The sequence below is a fragment of the Callorhinchus milii genome, unplaced genomic scaffold (genome assembly GCF_018977255.1).
Source record: "Callorhinchus milii isolate IMCB2004 unplaced genomic scaffold, IMCB_Cmil_1.0 Scaffold9, whole genome shotgun sequence".
NCBI lineage: Eukaryota > Metazoa > Chordata > Chondrichthyes > Chimaeriformes > Callorhinchidae > Callorhinchus > Callorhinchus milii.
The window spans coordinates 15,492,523-15,512,502 of NW_024704750.1; the positions used below are offsets into that span (position 1 = coordinate 15,492,523).

The window sequence follows — 19,980 nt, forward strand, 5'->3', positions numbered from 1 at the left end:
AGTAATAGAGCAAAAGGACACTTTAAACCAAGAGACAACTGAGAGCCACAGGTGAAAACTGGCCAGGCATGTGTTAACACCACTGCTCTAACGCATTGTAAGCTATTTAAATTCCAGGATAGATGCATCTTTACATATTTCTTATGTTTTATGAATCTGCGTTTGTGACCTATGCGACATAACGCTGTACAGGTAGTTCAATTTATCCACTTTCTCTTATTTGTACCAATTTACAGTTGATCAAATAAATACAAATCAATGGTATTATTAAAGTTTTAATGGCAGCATTTTTTTATTTTTCTAAATAAAAAACAATGTTCTTAAAAAAAGTATTGAGTTACTGAAATTTCTCTTCTGTTACATTTGAAATAATGTTAATAGCAACAATTTGGAGTATAAATGTTGATTATTTTGCAACAAGCTATTATGCTGCTCTTAATATATTCTTGAATGGATATTATCAATCATGTTTGCAGTGCTCATTGTAGCTGCATCAATTATTAGTATATGATTAACTTTTCTTTAAGCACTTGAGTGACTGTTTCTCATTTTATACATTTCAAAGGGCAAAACAAACAGTAAAAATCCGCCTTTTGCATTACCTATGGATTTGAAACAATACTACAATACAACTGGTAACGTGAATCCATTTGGTCCTCATGATTTCATTAAATTAGGATATGAATGGCCTGCTGGCAACCGGTGCATCCCCTTTGGAGTTCCAGATGTAGTACTCTGAAGAAAGAAGTTCTCGGGCTATAAATAGAAAAACACAAAATTAACCAACAAAATGTAGTTCAGATTTTGATGCACTGCACAACTGACACTAACGTATAATTTAACAATAGACAAAGCTAAATCAGTTCCAGAACTTTATAAATTTTAAACGCTGCAAAATGTAAAGGTTTAGAATTTATGATTCCATAATGAATAACTTAAAGATGGTTAAAGTAAACTGGACTACTCAGTTCCAAATAACTAGAGAAGTGTGCTCCCTCTAGTGTTTGGCTCAAAAGTGACATTGGAATGAAGCAGTCAAGAAATAAGATGAAATGTAGAGGAACCAAAAGATTTTTTTTGTGGTGAGGGGGAAAAGAATAACTTTAACTAGCCAGTGAGTACAAGACAGGAATGGCAAATGTCTTGAGATTCTAACAATTCAGTTGGAAGTTTATTCCAGTAATCACAGGATTCACATCACATTTCAGATACAATTTGATGAAGTTGATATACACCCTCTCTCTCTTTTCCGCATTGTATTTGCTTATTTTCCTCATTGTAAGCGCTCTGAGACGCCGTCCGGCGTGGAGGGCGCTATATAAATCCAAGTTGTTGTTGTTATTCAGAATAAATTACTGAGCTGCAGAAAACATACAATACTGACCCCTGCAGGTGAAAGCTACTCTGGTTAATGGACAGTTCAAAATATTTACAGTTCAAACAATGCAAGAAATGTTCTGCTAGCTTACATGTGATGATTTTGGGTTTTGCTGAAGAGTACACTTGCACTGAATGCTGGTCCACACAGCACCCGGTTAGAGTATAATCCGGGATTCGAAAGTAAAGCTGTGTCAACAAAACATAAGCAAGAAAATGGAGGATTAGCTAATGGCTCCAAGGCAACAAGAGTGTACTCATGTTTGATTATCCTGACATTGTTAACTTCAGAAAATTTGCATTTATGCAGCTGGCATTCTACAGACGAACAATTGCCACAGTGGATTTCCCACTGAGAATGAGGTGAGTGGAACTCTAGACGCCTTTACTGCTACAAGGCTGATCCCATGAACAGATGAGCTGATACCATGTTTGTTGGAAAGAGAGAAATAACTCCCTTATAACACTGCACTGGACAATGCATTTTTCCATTGAACCATCAGAAACTATTAAAAAAAACATTCTAATGCGATCAGCAGCACTTATTCGCTTACATTGTGCTCACTTCTCTGTCAAGTTCTATCTCTCCCTCCCCATTTAGTTAGAGTCCCTGGATTTGTTTCAGCTCTGTTGATCCATGAGTGACTACGTGTTACATCAGGTTATGTCCGAAGATCAAACATGAGTTGTTCCACACCTCATTAGAATGGAGCAACATAAAACAGATTTGTCAAAGTAAACATCATTACTTTAAAATCATACCGAGAATATCTTACCCTAGTTACTAAACTGAAAATAACTTATTTTAGGATGCCTTGTAAGCTACATCCGCTTCCATGAAATGCCTGTAGGCAGATTCTGAACATAAACTATAATTATTTAGATGGCATTACATCTATGAAAATAACGTGAAATTAATGGTACATCATTCAGAAGGATTGAGAGGAACACCACTGAATTTCAGTCATTCAATGAATTATTGACCCTTTAATGATTTCATGCATCTAAAAAATAATGAAAAAAAATCTAAAGTTTAAAGATAATTGGTGTCATTGTAATTAACTGATTTAAATATTGCTATTATTAACTGAGGCTAATATATGTTACATAGAAAATGTTGTTGATGCTTGGTCTTTCTATACTGGGCTGTAGGCACAGATACAATGGATTAAATGACCCCCTTCTGTGCAGAAAATGTTGATGTTTCTACACATAAATATTGCAGCAATTATTCAAAAAACAGTAGAAACAAGATTCTTGACTAAAAATAGCACAATTTAAAAGATTTGCTCGTGCTTTTTGACATTCTACTTTAGTTTGAATGCTTAGTCAGTTTAAATATAAATTTATTTAAAATGACAAGTTAAAAATACCCACATACCTTAACATATGCAGTGAGCCCGGTGCAGAATGGATCAGTTATCTGCGATGAGTGGTTGACTGCACCAAGACCAGCAAATGCCATAGTACCAGTTAGAGATATTTCCAAAGATTTAGGGAACTTCTGACCTAAGAATGAAATAAAACACAATCCCATTATTTGAAATATATCCACGTATAAAATGTGTTGTACATATTTTTAATACTTCAGTGCATTCAGTGCATTCAACAACTAACAAACACATATTATCAACAAGGAGAGAATAATCTTATTCATGCCAATTAAAGAGCTCCAGAAATATAATCTCAAAACTCTTTCCAAAAACTTTACACAAAAGTGTAAGCGTAAAATCCACCTGTCTTTTAAAATAGACAGAATTCCCAAATTAATTTCTTCTACGTGCTTGAAAGCAGTCATTGTGGGAATAACTAACATGCAATTTAATTAGGGATTCTGAGTGAAGGAACATAGATGTCCCACTGCTGCACACTATACTTTGAAAAGCAGCTCAATGAAACCCTGCTATGAAATATGCTAGAAAAATAGTCTTCGTGTAGCAGTTTTTAAAAGTGCATTATTTTAAAATAAATCACTGCAAGTCCTCTAATATTGGGAAACGTCTTGTTGAATAAATGTCAATTAACTGAGATGTACATTAAGTCTCTTTGGGTGCCAGGAGGTTATTGTGTCCTGGTGGACAAATTACTGGACTTGGTGGCGTGTGCATATGATGAGAAAATCCCATTCTAATTACACACAATCAACTTCCGTAATTTTCCCAACAGGGGAAAAATATTCCCTGTTGTGTCCAAATTAGAAAATTATGAACAGAACACTTTCTGTGCTAAAATAGCTTGCATTTGTTTGAAATTACTTGGAAAAATTAACCGTTTAGATTTCTTATAAATAAAATTTCTTCTGAAAAGAGTAACCAATCAAATGTATTTTTCTCCATGTCACATCAGCTGGTTGACATATAGTTTGGTTGAAGACATTGTCTTCAGCTTAAAAATAGATTCCAGTTTTAATGTTGTGCACTTTGAAAGTATGTGCAGTGACCTATGTAATTAAATGTTGGGGTATCATTTACTTTATACTAAAGATTGACCTCATGAACTTTCACTAAATTCGTGGGACTTTTTAAAAACAAATCACACAATGTATAAGGAAGGACCACAGTATGTAAAGTTTTCTCTCTTGAAACGCTTCATAATAACAATAATCCTTGCAATTGATATAACGTCTTATCACGTCTTCAAGATGTCTCAAAGTGCTTCACAGAATATACTGTAAAGTCAATTCACTGTACATTTTGTGGAAGAAATGTAGTAGCCAATTGCGCACAGCAGTGTCCCACAAACAGTTGTGGATTGAAAGTAAATAGAAGATTTAATGAACTAACCAATGACCCAGATCAGCAAGCTTTTCTCCCGTGACACCTCCAGCTGCCCGTAGCTCACCTTGCAATCATTTTGCACAATTGGACCCCTATTCATCAATAAATATGAAAAGGGATTACGTTATCCAGATATAATTTAGAATGCTTCCAAATTAACACTTTTCTTTAACTACACGAGTACATTTTTTCCCTCCTTAAAATTTGTAACAAATAAGGAAGGCATTTACTGCTTACATCTGCAAAGAAATCTGACTAAACGCACAAAATTTAAATTAGACAGCAAATAAAGGCTTAATAATAGAGTACTTTGTATTTTGTTGACCCCTGCTGACTTTCTGAAGTTCCTTTGTATTCAAGAGACAAATAAGTATTAGAAGCTTGCTGCATCTTGCTCCGTTCAATCAAGGTTAATTAAATATGTTGTTCATATCTATGATGCCATTTACAACTGAATCAAAATGATATGACAGGCATTAACTATTTGAATTTGAAATGCCATAGTCTTGGCAGCTGAAAAAAATTTGAGTTTCGGTCTAGAAGGAGCACTTGATATAGTGCTCAACAGTTTGAATGGAAATCAATATTACTAATTTAAACAGCACGGTCACAAATAACAGCAATAAACATTCGAAAGATGGTTTAAATAGAGCTGCTATTTTGGTTTTCAATTCGTTTTGCCAACTAGAACTGAATTTTCTGACCCCTTTATTCACTGAATTCCCCTCAATCATTTCTGTAGCTGTATCTATACTACACACTAAGTATTTCAGATCAGAAGTAGTCCTAAAGTATTCATTCCTACGTTGAGAATTATGAAGGTTCATACAAAAATACCATGCGATTTGTCATATGAACGAGCTGCTTTCTTAAGTGGTTTAACATTTTATGGGAAGATATGAAAGAATTAAGACATTTTTTTAAAAAAAAGTACTGCATACTGCCTCTTATCACTGCAGCAAGAACAATTCTGAGCACAGAATCAATGTATAGTCACACGTCAGAAGTACAGCATAACTAGATGAAATGGTCATGAAAGCAAATTTAAATTATCACAATTTAAGCAGCAGATAAATGAGAAAAAAATGTTCCAAACATTATTGATGGTATATAATACTCTCCCTAGTCATCAACACTGTCCAAAACTGCAACATTAGGAGTATTAAATCTTAAACTTTTGTTTTGCCCACAAAATAGAGTCAATTCACTTCACAGAATATTCTGTGAAGCACTTTGAGACGTCTTGAAGATGTGATAAAGCGCTATATCAAACGCAAGGATTATTACTTGATTGTTATTAAAAGCAAAATGTAGTGATCTTGGTGGTTCTTTTTGTAATACGATACATTTCTAAATGAAAACAGACCACTTTGATGTGTGAAAGGCTTACAGGTGGGATAACAGAACAACAGAGGTCAAATTCAAAAGTAGACAATTTATGTTGAAAAGATTCTAGCCTTTCAATGCACTGCAATATAATCATCATTAAAAATACTGTATATATTTGGATGTGAATCGATTTAACTCATCTAAACTGTATCTCTAAATTCCAGTCTTGTTTGCAGTGGTTCTAATGTTCAATCTAAATTACTAAAGCAAATCCTTTGAGTAAACAGTTCCTCAGGACCAGTCAGTATTGTTTATCTATTTTACATACAGAAAGGAAAAGCCACAAGCCTGGTAAGCAATTTACTAAAGCAACATAATTGAAAGGGCACTGTGTTGAGTTCCACTGACTGCCTTTGCATCTTACCTCCCCTTGGTACTGCACACAATAATTTGGCAAATTTGGGATTAGGATATGGTCCACGTGCATTTGTGTTACTGGGCTGTATTAAAACCATCTCACCTAAATCAGATGAATGGCTACTTTCAATCTGTGTAGTGTACAAATGCTGGTGCAAGATTCTGATGTTTCTTTCCCACTCAAACATTACTCAGTGTTGACTCCTACACACCCATCCCAGAAACACAAATAGTTTCCTTTTCCAAGGAACAGATGAATTTCTTCATCTGCTATGTCTGCCAACATAATAATATTCACAACATTTCTAATTAATCTCATTCTGTAAAGCTCATTACGAGCTTTCTTTTATGATAGCTTTTCAAAATAATAATAATCCTTCCATTGATATAGCGCCTTATCATGTTAGAAGGACGTCTCAAAGCATTCATACGATGTACTGTGCAGTGGAGTGACTGTACTTGTAGGCAAACGTGGCAGCACAATTGCACACAACAATGTCCCACAAATAGCCAAGAAATGAATAACCAATTTTATTTGAAGGTTGGCCAGAACACTGGGAGAGACAGTAACTCCCTTTTCTTTTTGAATAGTGCCAAGGTATCATGAACGTCCACTTGAACAGGCAGACCGGACTTTGGTTTTAACTGTCATCCGAAGGACGGCACTTCTGACAGTGCAACGCCCCCGGCACTGCATTGGAATGTCAGTTAAGACTATGTGATTTCAAATCCTGCTGTGGAAATCAAACCTACAATCTTCTGACCCACAACCACTGGGCCAGTCTAACGCACTCACAATATCATATGAAGCACCGTTTTTTAAAAGTTTAGTCTGTCTAATTATTTTGTTGTAATTTTCCCCCCCGCTGGTATATCACCTCCTCTTGCTGGAGTAATGGCCGTTGTCCATGTGAGTATGAGTATAGGCAGAGGCCACTCAACTGCAGAGAATCCCATTGTTGAACCTGAACTCTCCCCATCTGGTTGCCACGCACGCACTCTATCAGTGGATGGTGCTGTATTGAGTGCATGAGCTGGTTTTCCCTTCCCTAACCCTGGGACTGACCCTGGCAAATGTAGCCTCCCAAGCAGCCCTGACTGAGACCAGCAAACTCAGCCCACAATGGGAAAGTCCCAGTGTGAAGCACTTGTTGTTAGCTCAGGAAATAGGTTCATAAACAAATAACAATTTTATAAATTGAAAATTTAAGATGCATTTATTAATTTGACTAAAGATGGCAATAGCAGTAAAGTAGTAATGATTTTCTCTCAAACAGTCCCCTTGGTTTGCACAAGTTTTTTACCTGTTGAAGAATGGGATGTGAGCTTCACAGTATTCAAATCCATTTTTGACACTTTCATGTAGTTTCAGATGAACTGAAATCTTCACTTGCTGATCTTCTTCCTTCATTTGGTAGAAGCCAAGAATTGGTGGGAGAGGTACCTGCAAACAAGGTGGCAACAATCTATACTCTTCAACATTCAAGTTCAATAAAATCAAATCACTGATTTTGCTTGTTTGGACATGGACCTTGACAATTTTAGACCTCTGCTGCAAGGTGGCTGGCAAGTCACAACCCTAATACTCTCAGGAATTAGGTAAGCAGGGTACACCTTATTGGGAAGAGACGACTCACTCCATTTCAGAGAGAGGGACGTTTCCATGAGTAGGTTGCATGGATATGTGTAACTCTGTCTGGTATGGATACCCTCAAATAAAAAAAAATCTACATTCATTGTTCAAGTAGGACTTACTGGTGAACATTTTAAATTATATATTCTAACCTGAGAAGTGTAGTAGCACAGTTTAAATACGTCGAGTGGAGGTGTGAAAGGAAACTTGTAAGGTCCATTAAATAATGAATCATCTGTGTCAACACTGTTAGAAGTGAGGATACTTGAGTCAACTGCACTAACACAGGGATGCACAAGGATATCCTGCAGGGGAGACCCATTGGTGGGTAGGTTCAGGCTGATGGTGACATTTGGCATGATTCCTTCCAGGTCACACTGCATTGAAACAAATGGAGGAAGAGGTTAGAAACAAATGCACGCGACAGAAATAAAAAATTCAAGCTTTCTTTTAAAAAATTAGCTGAGAACTTACAGAAAAAAAACTTTCAAAAACGGATCTGAAGTATGATAATAATATCCTTATCTAGGTTTTGCTGTGTTTATACTCCCTGGAGTGATATGGAACACAAAACCTAATTTATACTTTCCGTTCCACATTGCATTGTATCAGGCCATAAAATGATATTATTAAGTATGAGGGACATTAAGCTCAGAGACCACATCACACTTAATTGAGAGAGGATGATGTTTTCAGTAAGAATTACCAAGTTAGTTGGGATTTTAGTTTACACTGAAATTGTTACTTATTATCAAATTCAAGCTGAAAATAAATCAATTACACTTTGAAGTGATTGGTTTTACACTATTATTAGAGAGACAACTGCATGACTGGCTCTTTAATCCATTTTACAAATTGGTATCTGAATTTAGAGTTATGTGCATTGGCAGAATTCTAAAATTGAATTATGTTTTTTTATGGCCTGATACAATGCAATGTGGAGCGGAAAGTATAAATTAGGTTTCCTGTTCCATACTACTCCAAGCAGTATAATACGCAAAACATATTTAGGGACAAGATGCAGCAACTAGCAATGCATATACCTTCAATAGCATAAATTAGAATGTTTCTGTGAAAATCATTAGCTTAAATGAAAAACTTATAAAAATTTACAATTCTAGAGTAATCGCTTCAGTGTTAAAAATGGAAACATTTTCAGGAAAATGTGATATAATTATTTGTATTATTTGATTATTTCTGCCAAAAAAGGCTCTGATTTTACCTTACCTTACATGTTACTGTTCCATAGTCCTGCCAGATATCTGTGACATCTCTTTTGTCATATTGCATGGATCTAATCTGTTCAGTGATACAGACATTAACCTGTGGTTTTCCTTTGTATATGCCAGGCTTCCAAGATGGTTGTTTTTGAATTTGGGATGAAGAACTTGGACTATGAGGAAAAAAGCTGCCGGATAGTGTTTGCATCAACCCAAAGTCAGTATCTGTTGGAGTACCCAATGGGCATGCATGCATCAACATAACAGGCAATTGGGTAAGTTTGGCAGAAATTTCTGACTCATTTCTTTGTACCAAGTTGAAAAGAGCCATTAGCCCTGAAAGTAGTCCAAATGCAGGAGAAATTCCATTGATATTTATTAGAGGTGGCTGGGGAACTAAGGACTGCTCAACAAGAGGAAGACAAGCATAAATCATTGCATGTTGTGTAATTACTAGGACAGGCCACAGAACGCCATCTCCAATAGGCACTTCATAAACAGAGGTCTTATTTATTCGACAACAACTATCTCTGTGTTCTACAAAAATCTTGTCGGAATCAGTCATGCCAAGCTCGATCAAAAGTGCTTTTAGGAACACATGGTCCCCTGGCACCTCAGTGTAACTTCCTCCATTGAAGACTTTGGCCCTCTTCTCCACAGTTGGATATCGTCTACCAAAGAAAGAAAAGCTTCATCAGTTATCTCAATATAGGGCTTAAGCTTGTACTCCGCCTCTGAAATGCTGTACTCTATCCAGTGCCTTGAGACATCCTCCCAACGTGAAAGGCGCTATACAAATGTAATCCTGTTGTTGTTGTTGTAAAGTGCTTCTCCAACAGGTTGGAGAGGTGGGAGGTAAGAAGCCATATCTAAAACAATGAGTAATACTTTAAATTACATTATTATTTAGCGTTACTGGGACAAATGTAGTGGCTGACTGCACTGCTGACCCCTGTGGAGTGACTGACTGCATCTCTGGCCTGTGTAGTCAGGCTCTGCCACTGTTAAGCACTCTGAGATGCTACCCTGCGGGGTGGGCACTATATAAGTGCAAGTTGTTGTTGTGGTTGTGTAGTGACTGACCGCGCCGCCGGCCTGTGTCGTGAAGGCTGCACCGCAGACGTGGGTGCGGCGCGAAGCGCTCCGGGACGCTTCCCCGCTACGTAAATGCAAGTTGTTGTTGTTGTTCTTGCGGCGGTGGTGACTGACCGCTCCGCTGGTCCGTGTAGTGACCGACTGCACTGGTGGTGGTGGTGACGACGACGACGACATCAACAAATTACGCTTGTATCGCGCCCTTCACGTCGGGGGGGGGGGGGAACGTCCCAGGACCCGCAATGTAGTGACTGACTGCACCTGCGTTACCTGGAGAAGCGCACCACCGCCGCCGCCTCCCCTTTCTCGGGTCCGATGAGCCAGAGCGCGCGCAGGCTCATGGCTGCGGGCGGGCGGGCCGACCGACCGACGGTTGCTCTGGGATCTCGCGAGCCAAGCAACCGTCAAAGCCGGGGGGGCGAGCAGCAACTGCGCCTGCGCACTCCTCTCCTCCTCCCCCCCCCCCCTCGTACGCGCGCGCGGGGTCAGGAGCCGGCAGCTGTCTGCGCTGCGCAGTCGCTTTCCGTCTCCCTCCTTTACTGCGCAGGTCAGACGCTCGACTTCCGGCCGCGGTGCGGAGGCAAACATGGAGGAGGGGGCGAGCGGCCGCTGAGGGAACGTCGGTCCGAAACCCGCCCCGCCCTTTCCTCAGCTTCCCCCCCCCCGGTCCCTATCCCTGCCGCAAGCCTGAGCTCGAGCGGCGCGGCGTTTACCTCTCGAATTACCTCGGCCTTTTACTCTTGCGCTGCATTATGTAGACGTGTGCGAGAGGTGGGCGGTTAGGAGCGGCTCTTGTCGTCGAGCGGAATGGCTACTACAGCGGAACTGTTCGAGGTGGGTCCCGGCGCTGACGGCGCGCCCAGGCCTCCTGTCCCCTCTCAGCCCAGCCCTCTCGCTCGGCTTCTCCTCTATTATGAAGCTACTGGGTTTATTATTTTTTTTGGGGGTGGGGGGAAAAAAACACACCCTGGCGTCTGCTTCAAGGCGGACTTCCTTCCGTGCGCTGCACAGCATTGGGCGAAAAAATGGCTGACTGTTCCCAGGCGTTGTGCTGAATAAGCCGAGGACTGACGGTGGACAAGAGAGACGATGAAGGCTCAAACTGTTGTTCACTTTGGGCTGCGGCGAGTTGTATTTTTCAGTTGTGCCTCAGACTGCAGCCCCGCTGTCTCCATCGCAGTTCCAGACGCGCATTTGCGGTGGGATTTGATCCCACTTCTCAGATAAATCGACACAAACGTCCTGTCCCTGTTAACTGTGGTTCAGTTGTCAGGCGAGCCCCGAAGGCAAGGGTGGTGCTGGCACTTTTCCTGTACCACTGACAACACAACTTTGCAAGTGCCTTTCAAAGCTATTGTTCTACAGCACTGGGTTATTTAAGTGTTCATGAGCTAATACACTCCTGACTCTCGTGGGGACTGATCAGAAATCAGCATCCTTTTGATGCATTACTTTTTTTTCTTAAGCACTGGCAAAATAATAAGCTTTTCGGTTGTTGGTTAGCACTGAGTAGAGATAAACCATTTCCAATTTTTGCAATTTAAAATTGCTGGCGTTTAATAAAAGCCATCATCTGAAATGACTATTTCACCTATGGTTAGGCCTGACTGCTTTCTGCAAGATTGCAGTTTCCTCCTCTCACTTTTCCAGGCACCTTAAATTATGCCATTTCACCACTGTAACAAAAGTAATAATAATAATAATCCTTGCATTTGATATAGCGCTTTTCACGTCTGGAGGACGTCCCAGTCTTACATATCATCAAAATGTGGGTACACTCTGTTGTAATGCCACATCAACTGGTATTTTCTACTATTTCATTCATTTTTGTAGAATAAAACCCACTGGGTTATTTAAAAGCAGTTATAAGATATGGAGAGCTGAAAAAGATTCCAGACTTGTACTTTGAATGACGTATTCAAACACCATTACAGTGGTACTCTACGGATGGATTGGCAGGTTAACAGTGAGTGCATTCAAATATCGCCAATTGTCTAGACTTGGTGATTCACTTTGCAGTATATTCTGTGAAGCGCTTTGGGACGTCTAGAAGACGTGAAAAGCGCTATATCAAATGCAAGGATTATTATTATTATTTGATACCTGATGTAGTTACGTTTATAGTAATGCAGTGTGCTGTTGATCAGCCTGCCTGACTCATCAAAGGTACTGAGTGGATCGACATTTGGGGAGGTATTTAGGATTCTTTTCACTTGGCTCCTAATGTACTAAAAAGAAGTATGATTATAGTTGGACAAGCATGGAGATTACCTGTGTCATGTTCCTAATACCTTAACTTCAATCAACCTAGGCCTATGTGTTTGGATGTAGGATATATGATATGGCAATACTGCAGAACCTGACAAATGTTCTCAATAGCTGGAATTGAAAATTCATAAGCCTTTATGCTTGTCAAACACTGGGCAGAGCTCTATTTCCTGATCCAGAAATAGACCATGTTTAATGCGGAGTCCTGTAGCTCATTGGTTAGAGCACTCACCTCGCAAGCGATAGACCTGGGTTTGATTCCTGGCAGGGCAAAACATTGGGCAAGTTTCCTTACTCCACATGCCTGTTTGCCAATCAGTAAGTAGGAACCCGGTTGTTAGTCGATTGGCGGATCGCTTTTCCGAGGATAATAATTTCTTTAAAAAAATTGGTCACTCAATCCATAATTTGTTTGTGGGACACTGCTGTGTGCAGTAGGCTCCTGCGTTTTGCCCACAAAATATACAGTCAATTCACTTTACAGTATATTCTATGAAGTGTTGAGACATCTCAAAGATGTGGTAAGGCGCAATATCAAATGCAAGTATTTAAAAAATCATTGCAGCTGTAATTTGCTACACTCAGATGGGTAAATGTAGAACAAGTTTTTCCATTTTCCATGCTTGCCTATATAATGAAGTGCTAATTGAGGTATTCAGATTGTGGTTTGATCATTTGTACATTGAATATTGACTTAATGTAAAATGTGAGCTACTTTCTATGTAAAATACAACTAGTCTACTGCCTCAAGCCAGGTGCATTCGGCATTTTAGAACCATTTCCGTGCAAATTATGTTCATTTTAATTTATATTGAGTTTCTCATTCAATTACTTTAAGAATATGTGGTTAGTCTGTATGCATATGTATTTGCTAAGTGGTCCTTTCCAGGTGCCAAATGAACTACACCACTGAGGTTTTTTGTTTTATTAAACTATCTTTATTAGCTGTGACATTGCTTTGGACTGTAAATACAATAGTCGTTTCAGACTTGCATATCGAGAGGCTAATGTTACTTTTATTTTCAAAAATCTGTTGTCAGGAACCTTTTGATGTTGATGAGTACATTGAGCGGCTGGCATGGAGAACACCGGGTGGAGGTTCGAAAGGAGGAGCAGAAGCATTTGATCCAACAAGGTGCTGATTGTAAACGTGAATAAATTCCTTTAAGCCATGGCTTAAGCATTTACAGGATATGTGCAACTCAGGAGTGGTATAGTTTCATAGTTAAATGCAGATTGGTATGTGATTTAGCTTAAACTTCTTGTTCCTAATGAGGAATATGAAGTGACCTGTCATTGTTTGTTGATATTCTGTCACCCTGCACTGTAAGGACATTTTAGAAAAGACTGGTAAGCTAAATCCTGTATGTAAAAGGAGACCCTTATTCTTTTATGCATCCGTCAAAGAATTTAACTATTCATAAATGTATTCATTCCTATACAGTGTGAGTAATTTACAGAATTATTGGGTAACTGATTTAACAAAGTGATTTGATAAGATTTGAAGAAATACTTAAAAAATAACTCACAGAAATTGTAGTTATGATCTTTACTCTAAAAAGCTACCACTCCCCTAAGGACGCGAATTAAATTCAAACCACTTTGCATTAGACGTTGACTCTAAACTAAAGATGACAGTAACATGATTTCAGGCATTAGCACATTTGCTGTGCTAATTTTAACAACATTATGAATGACACATGAAATGACACAGCATAATGCTAGACTTCTGAAGTGAGAATAGCATTTTGTTGTGTACTATTAACAAGCAAGGGGTAACTATTACAAGATCAAAAAGGCAAATATATAGTACTGTTGAAGTTTAAAAGTTTTTTTTCATCCCAATTGTCAACCAATTGATACTCAACTGAAGTTCATAAATCAACATTTTCTCCATTCGTTCCTGGTCTACTCAAATTCATATCGAGGAGAATAAACTGCATAGCAAAAAGTGTTGAATTAAATTGCTTTATTGGAACTTTCCAAGATTTAGAAGCTGCAAATCCTGGGAACCCAAAATAAAACCTGAAAATGTGTAGCAGGTTGATCATCTGAAAGGTACATTTAGGTAAATGTTTGTGGGTGACTGTTCATCTCTTAGATGCTGATATCCTGCTGTAAATTTCCAGTTTCCTCTTTATATTCATAGTAACTTCATTATTGAAGTCCCTTAAATTGTAATCTAGGCCAGAGGATGGATTTAGTATAGGATGATCCACCCATTAATAATAATACTACAGTATTATAATAATACTGGATAACTTGTCTTCTGTAATGCTGTTCTGATAAATTCTCACCGCAAAAAGGATGTGCACATAAAATGTATTCTCAAATACAGATTAGTAGATGAACAATAAGGCTTACAAGTTACAAGTATGTGCTTGCCGATTATAGGATGAACTCCTATACTGTTAACTGGGCCTTGCTACAAAATCTTTAAACTTGATACCATGTATTGGTATTGTGTTGTTTGTTTTCTTAGTTATTATATGACTGAATTGTGTCCCTCAACTGGAATTAATATGGTGAGATCATATTCAATGGAATGCAAATTGCATTAGTTGCCCAACTGCTATCAAGGCAATTAGAAATATAAAACTTGCTTTACAATACTCTTGACTGAATTACAGTCAATGATATGTTCATTCATGTAAACTGAATTGGAGTATTGCATTTCACTGAGAGTCATTCAGTATTTTGCCCACAAATATAGTCAATTCACTTTACAGTTTATTCTGTGAAGCGCTTTTGAGACGTCTAGAAGACGTGAAAAGCGCTATATCAAATGCAAGGATTATTATTATTATCTGTCAAACGTTGTGCTGAATTAAGTTATGGTGTGGGGGCGGGGAGAACAGGAGAGAGGTGTGTATATTCTAAGTGAGTGATTAGGGATAATTGCATATTAGATTTAGCCTTTGATAACATTCACTGATTTTTTTAAATGTTGGTTGCATATATTTATAAAGATGTTTAGATTCTATTACTAGTATTTGAAAGTATTTACAGTATATTGGATGAAGGTATTCTTGTGCATCAGACTTTTAGAGGAGTTTGTCAGCCACATTGAAGAGCTGAAGATGCTGGATGAACGCATTCAGAGAAGAGTGGAGAAATTGGAGCAACAGTGCCAGAAGGAAGCCAAGGAGTTTGCTCGGAAGGTGCAGGAGTTGCAGAAGAGCAACCAGGTCAGTGAAACATCTTTGAGTGGGTTTAGTTCAACTTATACAAAAATTGACTTTTTAAGAAGTGAACTGTAATGTTTATATTTTGTATAGCATATTTCGCATTGGAAGGCTGGCCCATAGTACTTTATGGAATATACTATAAATATGCTGTGGTCTGTTTTGTGGACGAACGAGCACACTACGCAGTGTTCCATAAACAGCTTTTGCAATGAATCAGTCTTATGTGTCAATGAAACTAGTACAAGTATACTTCAAGTTAAAGTCATACTTGCCACTTTCAGTGTTTGTATGTCAATTTTGGAATGTAGGAAGGTTTCATTATGTAACTACAATATTCTCAATCTTGAATCAACCAGTTCTGTTCTTCCTGTTTTTAATCCCTTGCTGTTATTTTTATTTCAAGTGCACTGAAGCTGTTTGTAAATAGATTCGATTGTAACTGCTTTTCCTTTTGCAGTAATTTATTATGTACAGTACATCCTGGCCACAAGTCATTTCTTCCTTTGGAGTCCTGTAGCTCAGTGGTTAGAGCACTCGCCTTGCAAGCGAGAGACCTGGGTTCGATTCCTTCAGGGCAAAACATTGGGCAAGTTTCCTTACTACACACGCCTCTGCTTACCTAGCAGTAAATAGGAACTCAGTTATTAGTCGATTGGAGGACCGCTTTTCTGGGGGTAATAATTCCTTCAAAAAATATAATAATAATAAATTGGTCACTCAATCCACGAATGTTTATGGGACCCTGCTGTGTGTAATTGGCTGCTGCGATTTCGCCCACAAAATATACAGTCAATTCACTTTACAGTATATTCTGTGAAGCTCTTTGAGATGTCTCGAAGACATGATATATCAATTGTAAGGATTATTATTATTACCACAGTTTCAGTCTGTGTGATATCTAACTTCATTGCAGATGTAAGTTACAGCCCCGATAGCATTTGCACAGCAGTAGCCCTTAATGAGAACAGTTTCTGACAGTAGAGTTGAAGAAATCTGTGAAATTAATGTAATAAAGACATTACAGTTTTAAAAGAAAAGAAAAATCCAAAAGATAACGGCAGCAGGAAATGATTTGAAAAAGAGACGACTTTGATTTCTTGATTACAGCTAGCTATTTAAATGAAAGTTGGTGTTGTTTGTGTTGTTGTAGTCTAAAGAAGCAGGGAAGATGAGCATAGTAAATGCACCATTCTTACTGTGTTGCTCTCCCGTCTTTCCCCCTCTGCGCTGTCTCCTCTTGCCCCCGCTATCTCCGTGCCTGTGGGCTGATCACTCTGTCTACAGTCTCAAGTGCGAGTTTTGGCTGCTGCCCCCGACCCAAGCTGCTATTCCACAAAATGCCCCCATACCTGTCCTCAACCCTTCATCACTCCCGCTCCGTCCTTCCTCCTCACCGCCTATCCCCATTTGACCGACTGACAGGCTCCCTCTGCTCCAGCCTGGGAATCCTGTCGGGCTCATCGTGATATTTGCATTTGGCTGTCCTGATGCCCCATCCCCCATTATCGCCGCAAGGCTCGCTGACCCCAGACCCTGGGGGCAAACCTTTCCTCCCTCATCCACATTCCAATACTCCCAGTCAATTCTCGCACTCGTCTCCTCCCTCCCCCCCCCCCTCCCCCCACTGCCAAACTAGGGAGGGTGAAGGTGACCATAGGCACGGTCGAATGGGAAAGTCTTCAGGCACAACCTGAAATTGTGGAAAAAGGGGGCAAGGCAAAGGGATTAAGGGATGGAGTTCCATAGCTTTGGACAAATGTCATTTGTTGTTGTTCTTGCTCACAGGCACTATTAAGATGTTTTGTATAGTAGGTGGCCTAAAGATAGGATGGTACCAGAAATGACTAACAAGGCAGTGCTGGTAGTTAATAGAGCATGATAATCCATAGAGAAATTGTTCTTTTGTTAATAGCCACTAAAATGTCTGAACTGTCTTGTTCATTACTTGATGGAATCTATCTAGTTTTTCTTGTTTCTGATCTGGAACATGTCTCCCTTTCATTCTGGATCCTCACATCAATCCCTATTTTTTTTAAAAAAAAGAATGCATCCATTAAGGGGTTTGAATTTCATAGATATGTAAAGTGATATTCAACGAATTTAGGAGCTTTTTTGGTTAGAATTAAAGGGACAATCTTTATTTTTACTGTGAACTAATTCATCTTCAAGGTACATAGTCACTACACTTTACAATATGTCATGTGAAGTCCTTTGAGATCTTGTGACATGAAAGGCACAACATAAAATGTAAGTATTATTATATTGACTTTTAAAACAAAAAAAGCTCTCCTGATGGTCTAGGCATCAGGTGATAGACTGGAAGGTTGCAGGTATGAATGGTGGTCTGGGCTATTTAGCTAATCTCAGCCATTCCAGTGCAGCGGTAGTAGTGCTGCAATGGACCTCAGGGTTATGGTTGGGACTTCTTTAGCCAGTTTCACTTGTTCACTTTAAGCGCTCTGCAGACGCTGTCCTGTGTGAAGGTCGCTATTTAAATGCAGGTTGCTGTTATTGGTGATGGTGGTATCTAGGGATCTTGCAGTCTCCTTAAAGGAATAAAATATTTGGATGAAGTACTACAATAGTACTGTTAGATAGACTATTAACTTTATCAGTCTTTAGAATGAGACATTAAATCGATGTTAGGTCTGCCTGTTGAGGGAACATTAAAAATTTGTGGCCAACAATTTCTGAGTTTAAAGCAAGTCATTTAATTTTGGGTTGTTTGTGAGATATTACTGTGCACAAATTGGCTTTAGAGTAAAAGTCTGAACTGCCTTGAGATGTTTCAACGCGATAAGGTGCTATACCAAATGCGAGGACTGCAATGATAATGTTAGTTAATTATAGTACTTTTCTTTGCTTGTAGGTTGCTTTTCAACATTTCCAGGAGCTGGATGAACATATCAGCTATGTAGCAACGAAGGTCTGTCACCTTGGAGACCAGCTGGAGGGGGTAAATACACCACGGCAACGGGCTGTGGAGGCACAGAAACTGATGAAATACTTTAATGAGTTTCTGGATGGAGAGCTGAAGTCTGATGTTTTTACAAATCCAGAAAAGGTAAGCGCTGTCAGCGGGATAAAAGTGGCTCAAAGCAGTAAGCAGGGCTGCCCTAATTACAAGCTGCTACCGCGACTTACCACGGTCAGACTTCAAACCACTGAGCATCTAAACTTTTCAAAGAGTCCAACAATTTCATTGTTCAGAAATGTAAATTAAAAGTGGTAACCTGCAGAGTGCTGATAAAACGTTTGTGTACAGAAATTCAGAAAGTGGTGAGCTTAGTAATTTTTTTTCCATTTTATTTTACAATTTTGCTAATGAAGCCGAGTGACATTTTAGCTCTTTAGCTTAATCATATTCACACGGATAAATAAGTGAGATTCCCCCCCATTACATTTTTAATTGAGTTCTATTATAAGACTGAAGAATTTTAATAAAAAAAATAATTGAGCAAAGTCAATGTGAGTCACTATTTCTGGTAGCTATTTTTGTTCCTCTTGACAAAAGCACGTGGCACTTCAGTATTTCTGAGATTTTCACATTACATTGTGTTAGCATCTTCATCCCAGAGCCCACATCAAATCTGATTCTGTCTGTAAACAGTAATTGCTCAGTGTCTGTCAGTTTAATAACTGAAGCAGTCAACTTGACATTACTTCTGGGTGTCACAAAGTTTGCTTTAAGGTTTCTTAGGCTTATTACTGCATTAAAATTCTTTGCCTTTTTATCACTTTTGGCATAATTCCAGTGTCCAATAGCAGAGTGCTCAATTAATTTTAAATGAGGTTGAGAATAGATGGAATGTTTTTTTTTCCAGTAACCTACAGAGTAATAAAGGCACTCTAAATACTGAAAAGTAGTACTTCAGTCAAAACGTAAGCCATTATATCAGTTAATAGCAAACTGAATTTCCATTTTTAATTTCTGTTTACATTGATGTAAATCTGATAACATCGCTGAAGCAGTTGAGCCTGTCCTGAAATAAGAGCTTTTAACTGGGTTTTGTTGGCCATCTTTCATCCATTTCTCTGGCACACATTTTTTGCTGTATTCCAAAGTAAATCTTCTGGGTTATAGGAAAAGGTCAAGCATCAGTTATTGGGCATTACGTTGTCCGGACTTTGTTCTTAAATCTGGAAATATTAATGGAGCAAAACATATGTACTGCAACAATTCCATTACTTTGCAGGTTCAAAGCACTCAATAATCTTTGGTTTTCGTATATGTGTTGTCCTGACAGTGGCATTTTTTAATTTTCCAGCTTAATAGGTTGGGTAGTAAAAGATGCTGATTATATTTCTAAAATGCTTTTTTTTGTGTTGTAAATAATAACTGCTTGTAGAAGCTTCTCAACTGTTATAGAAACTTCTGAGTTATAGTTTGAAATCAAGAATTATTTTCAGATTGCAGGCCTCAAAAAAAACCTTGCAAAGAAAGGAGAGCTGACTAACATTTTAATGACTCAATTTTAAATGTATATATTACGTTGCAGATAAATCTTGCGTAACATAGATCACTGAGCTAGAATGACATTTAAAAATGGTCTGAAGGCACAAGACTTATTGTATTGACATGCTGTGCTCTTGAGTGTTAGAACCTGCCATTTACTTCCTCGTGGTAAACTCTTTGTTGACGGGAGGGATGGAAACCCAATGGTGAATAAAAATGC

At 38.6% G+C, this 19,980-nt stretch overlaps 2 protein-coding genes across 3 annotated transcripts in view; one reads left to right on the plus strand and one right to left on the minus strand.

The window, feature by feature from the left end:
• Positions 1-264: 264 nt before the first annotated feature.
• ap5m1 (adaptor related protein complex 5 subunit mu 1) lies at positions 265-10,614 on the minus strand. Of its 2 annotated transcripts, none has more exons than XM_007893293.2 (8): positions 10,574-10,614; positions 8,761-9,424; positions 7,686-7,910; positions 7,205-7,344; positions 4,161-4,246; positions 2,759-2,886; positions 1,470-1,566; positions 265-756 (listed from the first exon to the last, which is right to left on the minus strand). In XM_007893293.2, the coding sequence occupies exons 1-8, from the start codon at positions 10,597-10,599 to the stop codon at positions 674-676; spliced, it is 1,449 nt and encodes a 482-aa protein (XP_007891484.2). In that variant the 5' UTR covers positions 10,600-10,614; the 3' UTR covers positions 265-673. The 2 variants fall into 2 exon arrangements, with proteins under 2 accessions (XP_007891484.2, XP_007891483.2); XM_007893292.2 differs by lacking the exon at positions 10,574-10,614 and adding an exon at positions 10,119-10,239.
• Positions 10,522-19,980, plus strand: part of exoc5 (exocyst complex component 5) — a 28,669-nt gene continuing 19,210 nt past the window's right edge. The window contains exons 1-4 of the mRNA XM_007893294.2: positions 10,522-10,682; positions 13,157-13,251; positions 15,157-15,304; positions 18,174-18,368. Coding sequence (XP_007891485.1) covers positions 10,656-10,682; positions 13,157-13,251; positions 15,157-15,304; positions 18,174-18,368 — 465 coding nt within the window. The 5' untranslated portion in view covers positions 10,522-10,655. The remainder of the gene's footprint in view (positions 10,683-13,156; positions 13,252-15,156; positions 15,305-18,173; positions 18,369-19,980) is intronic.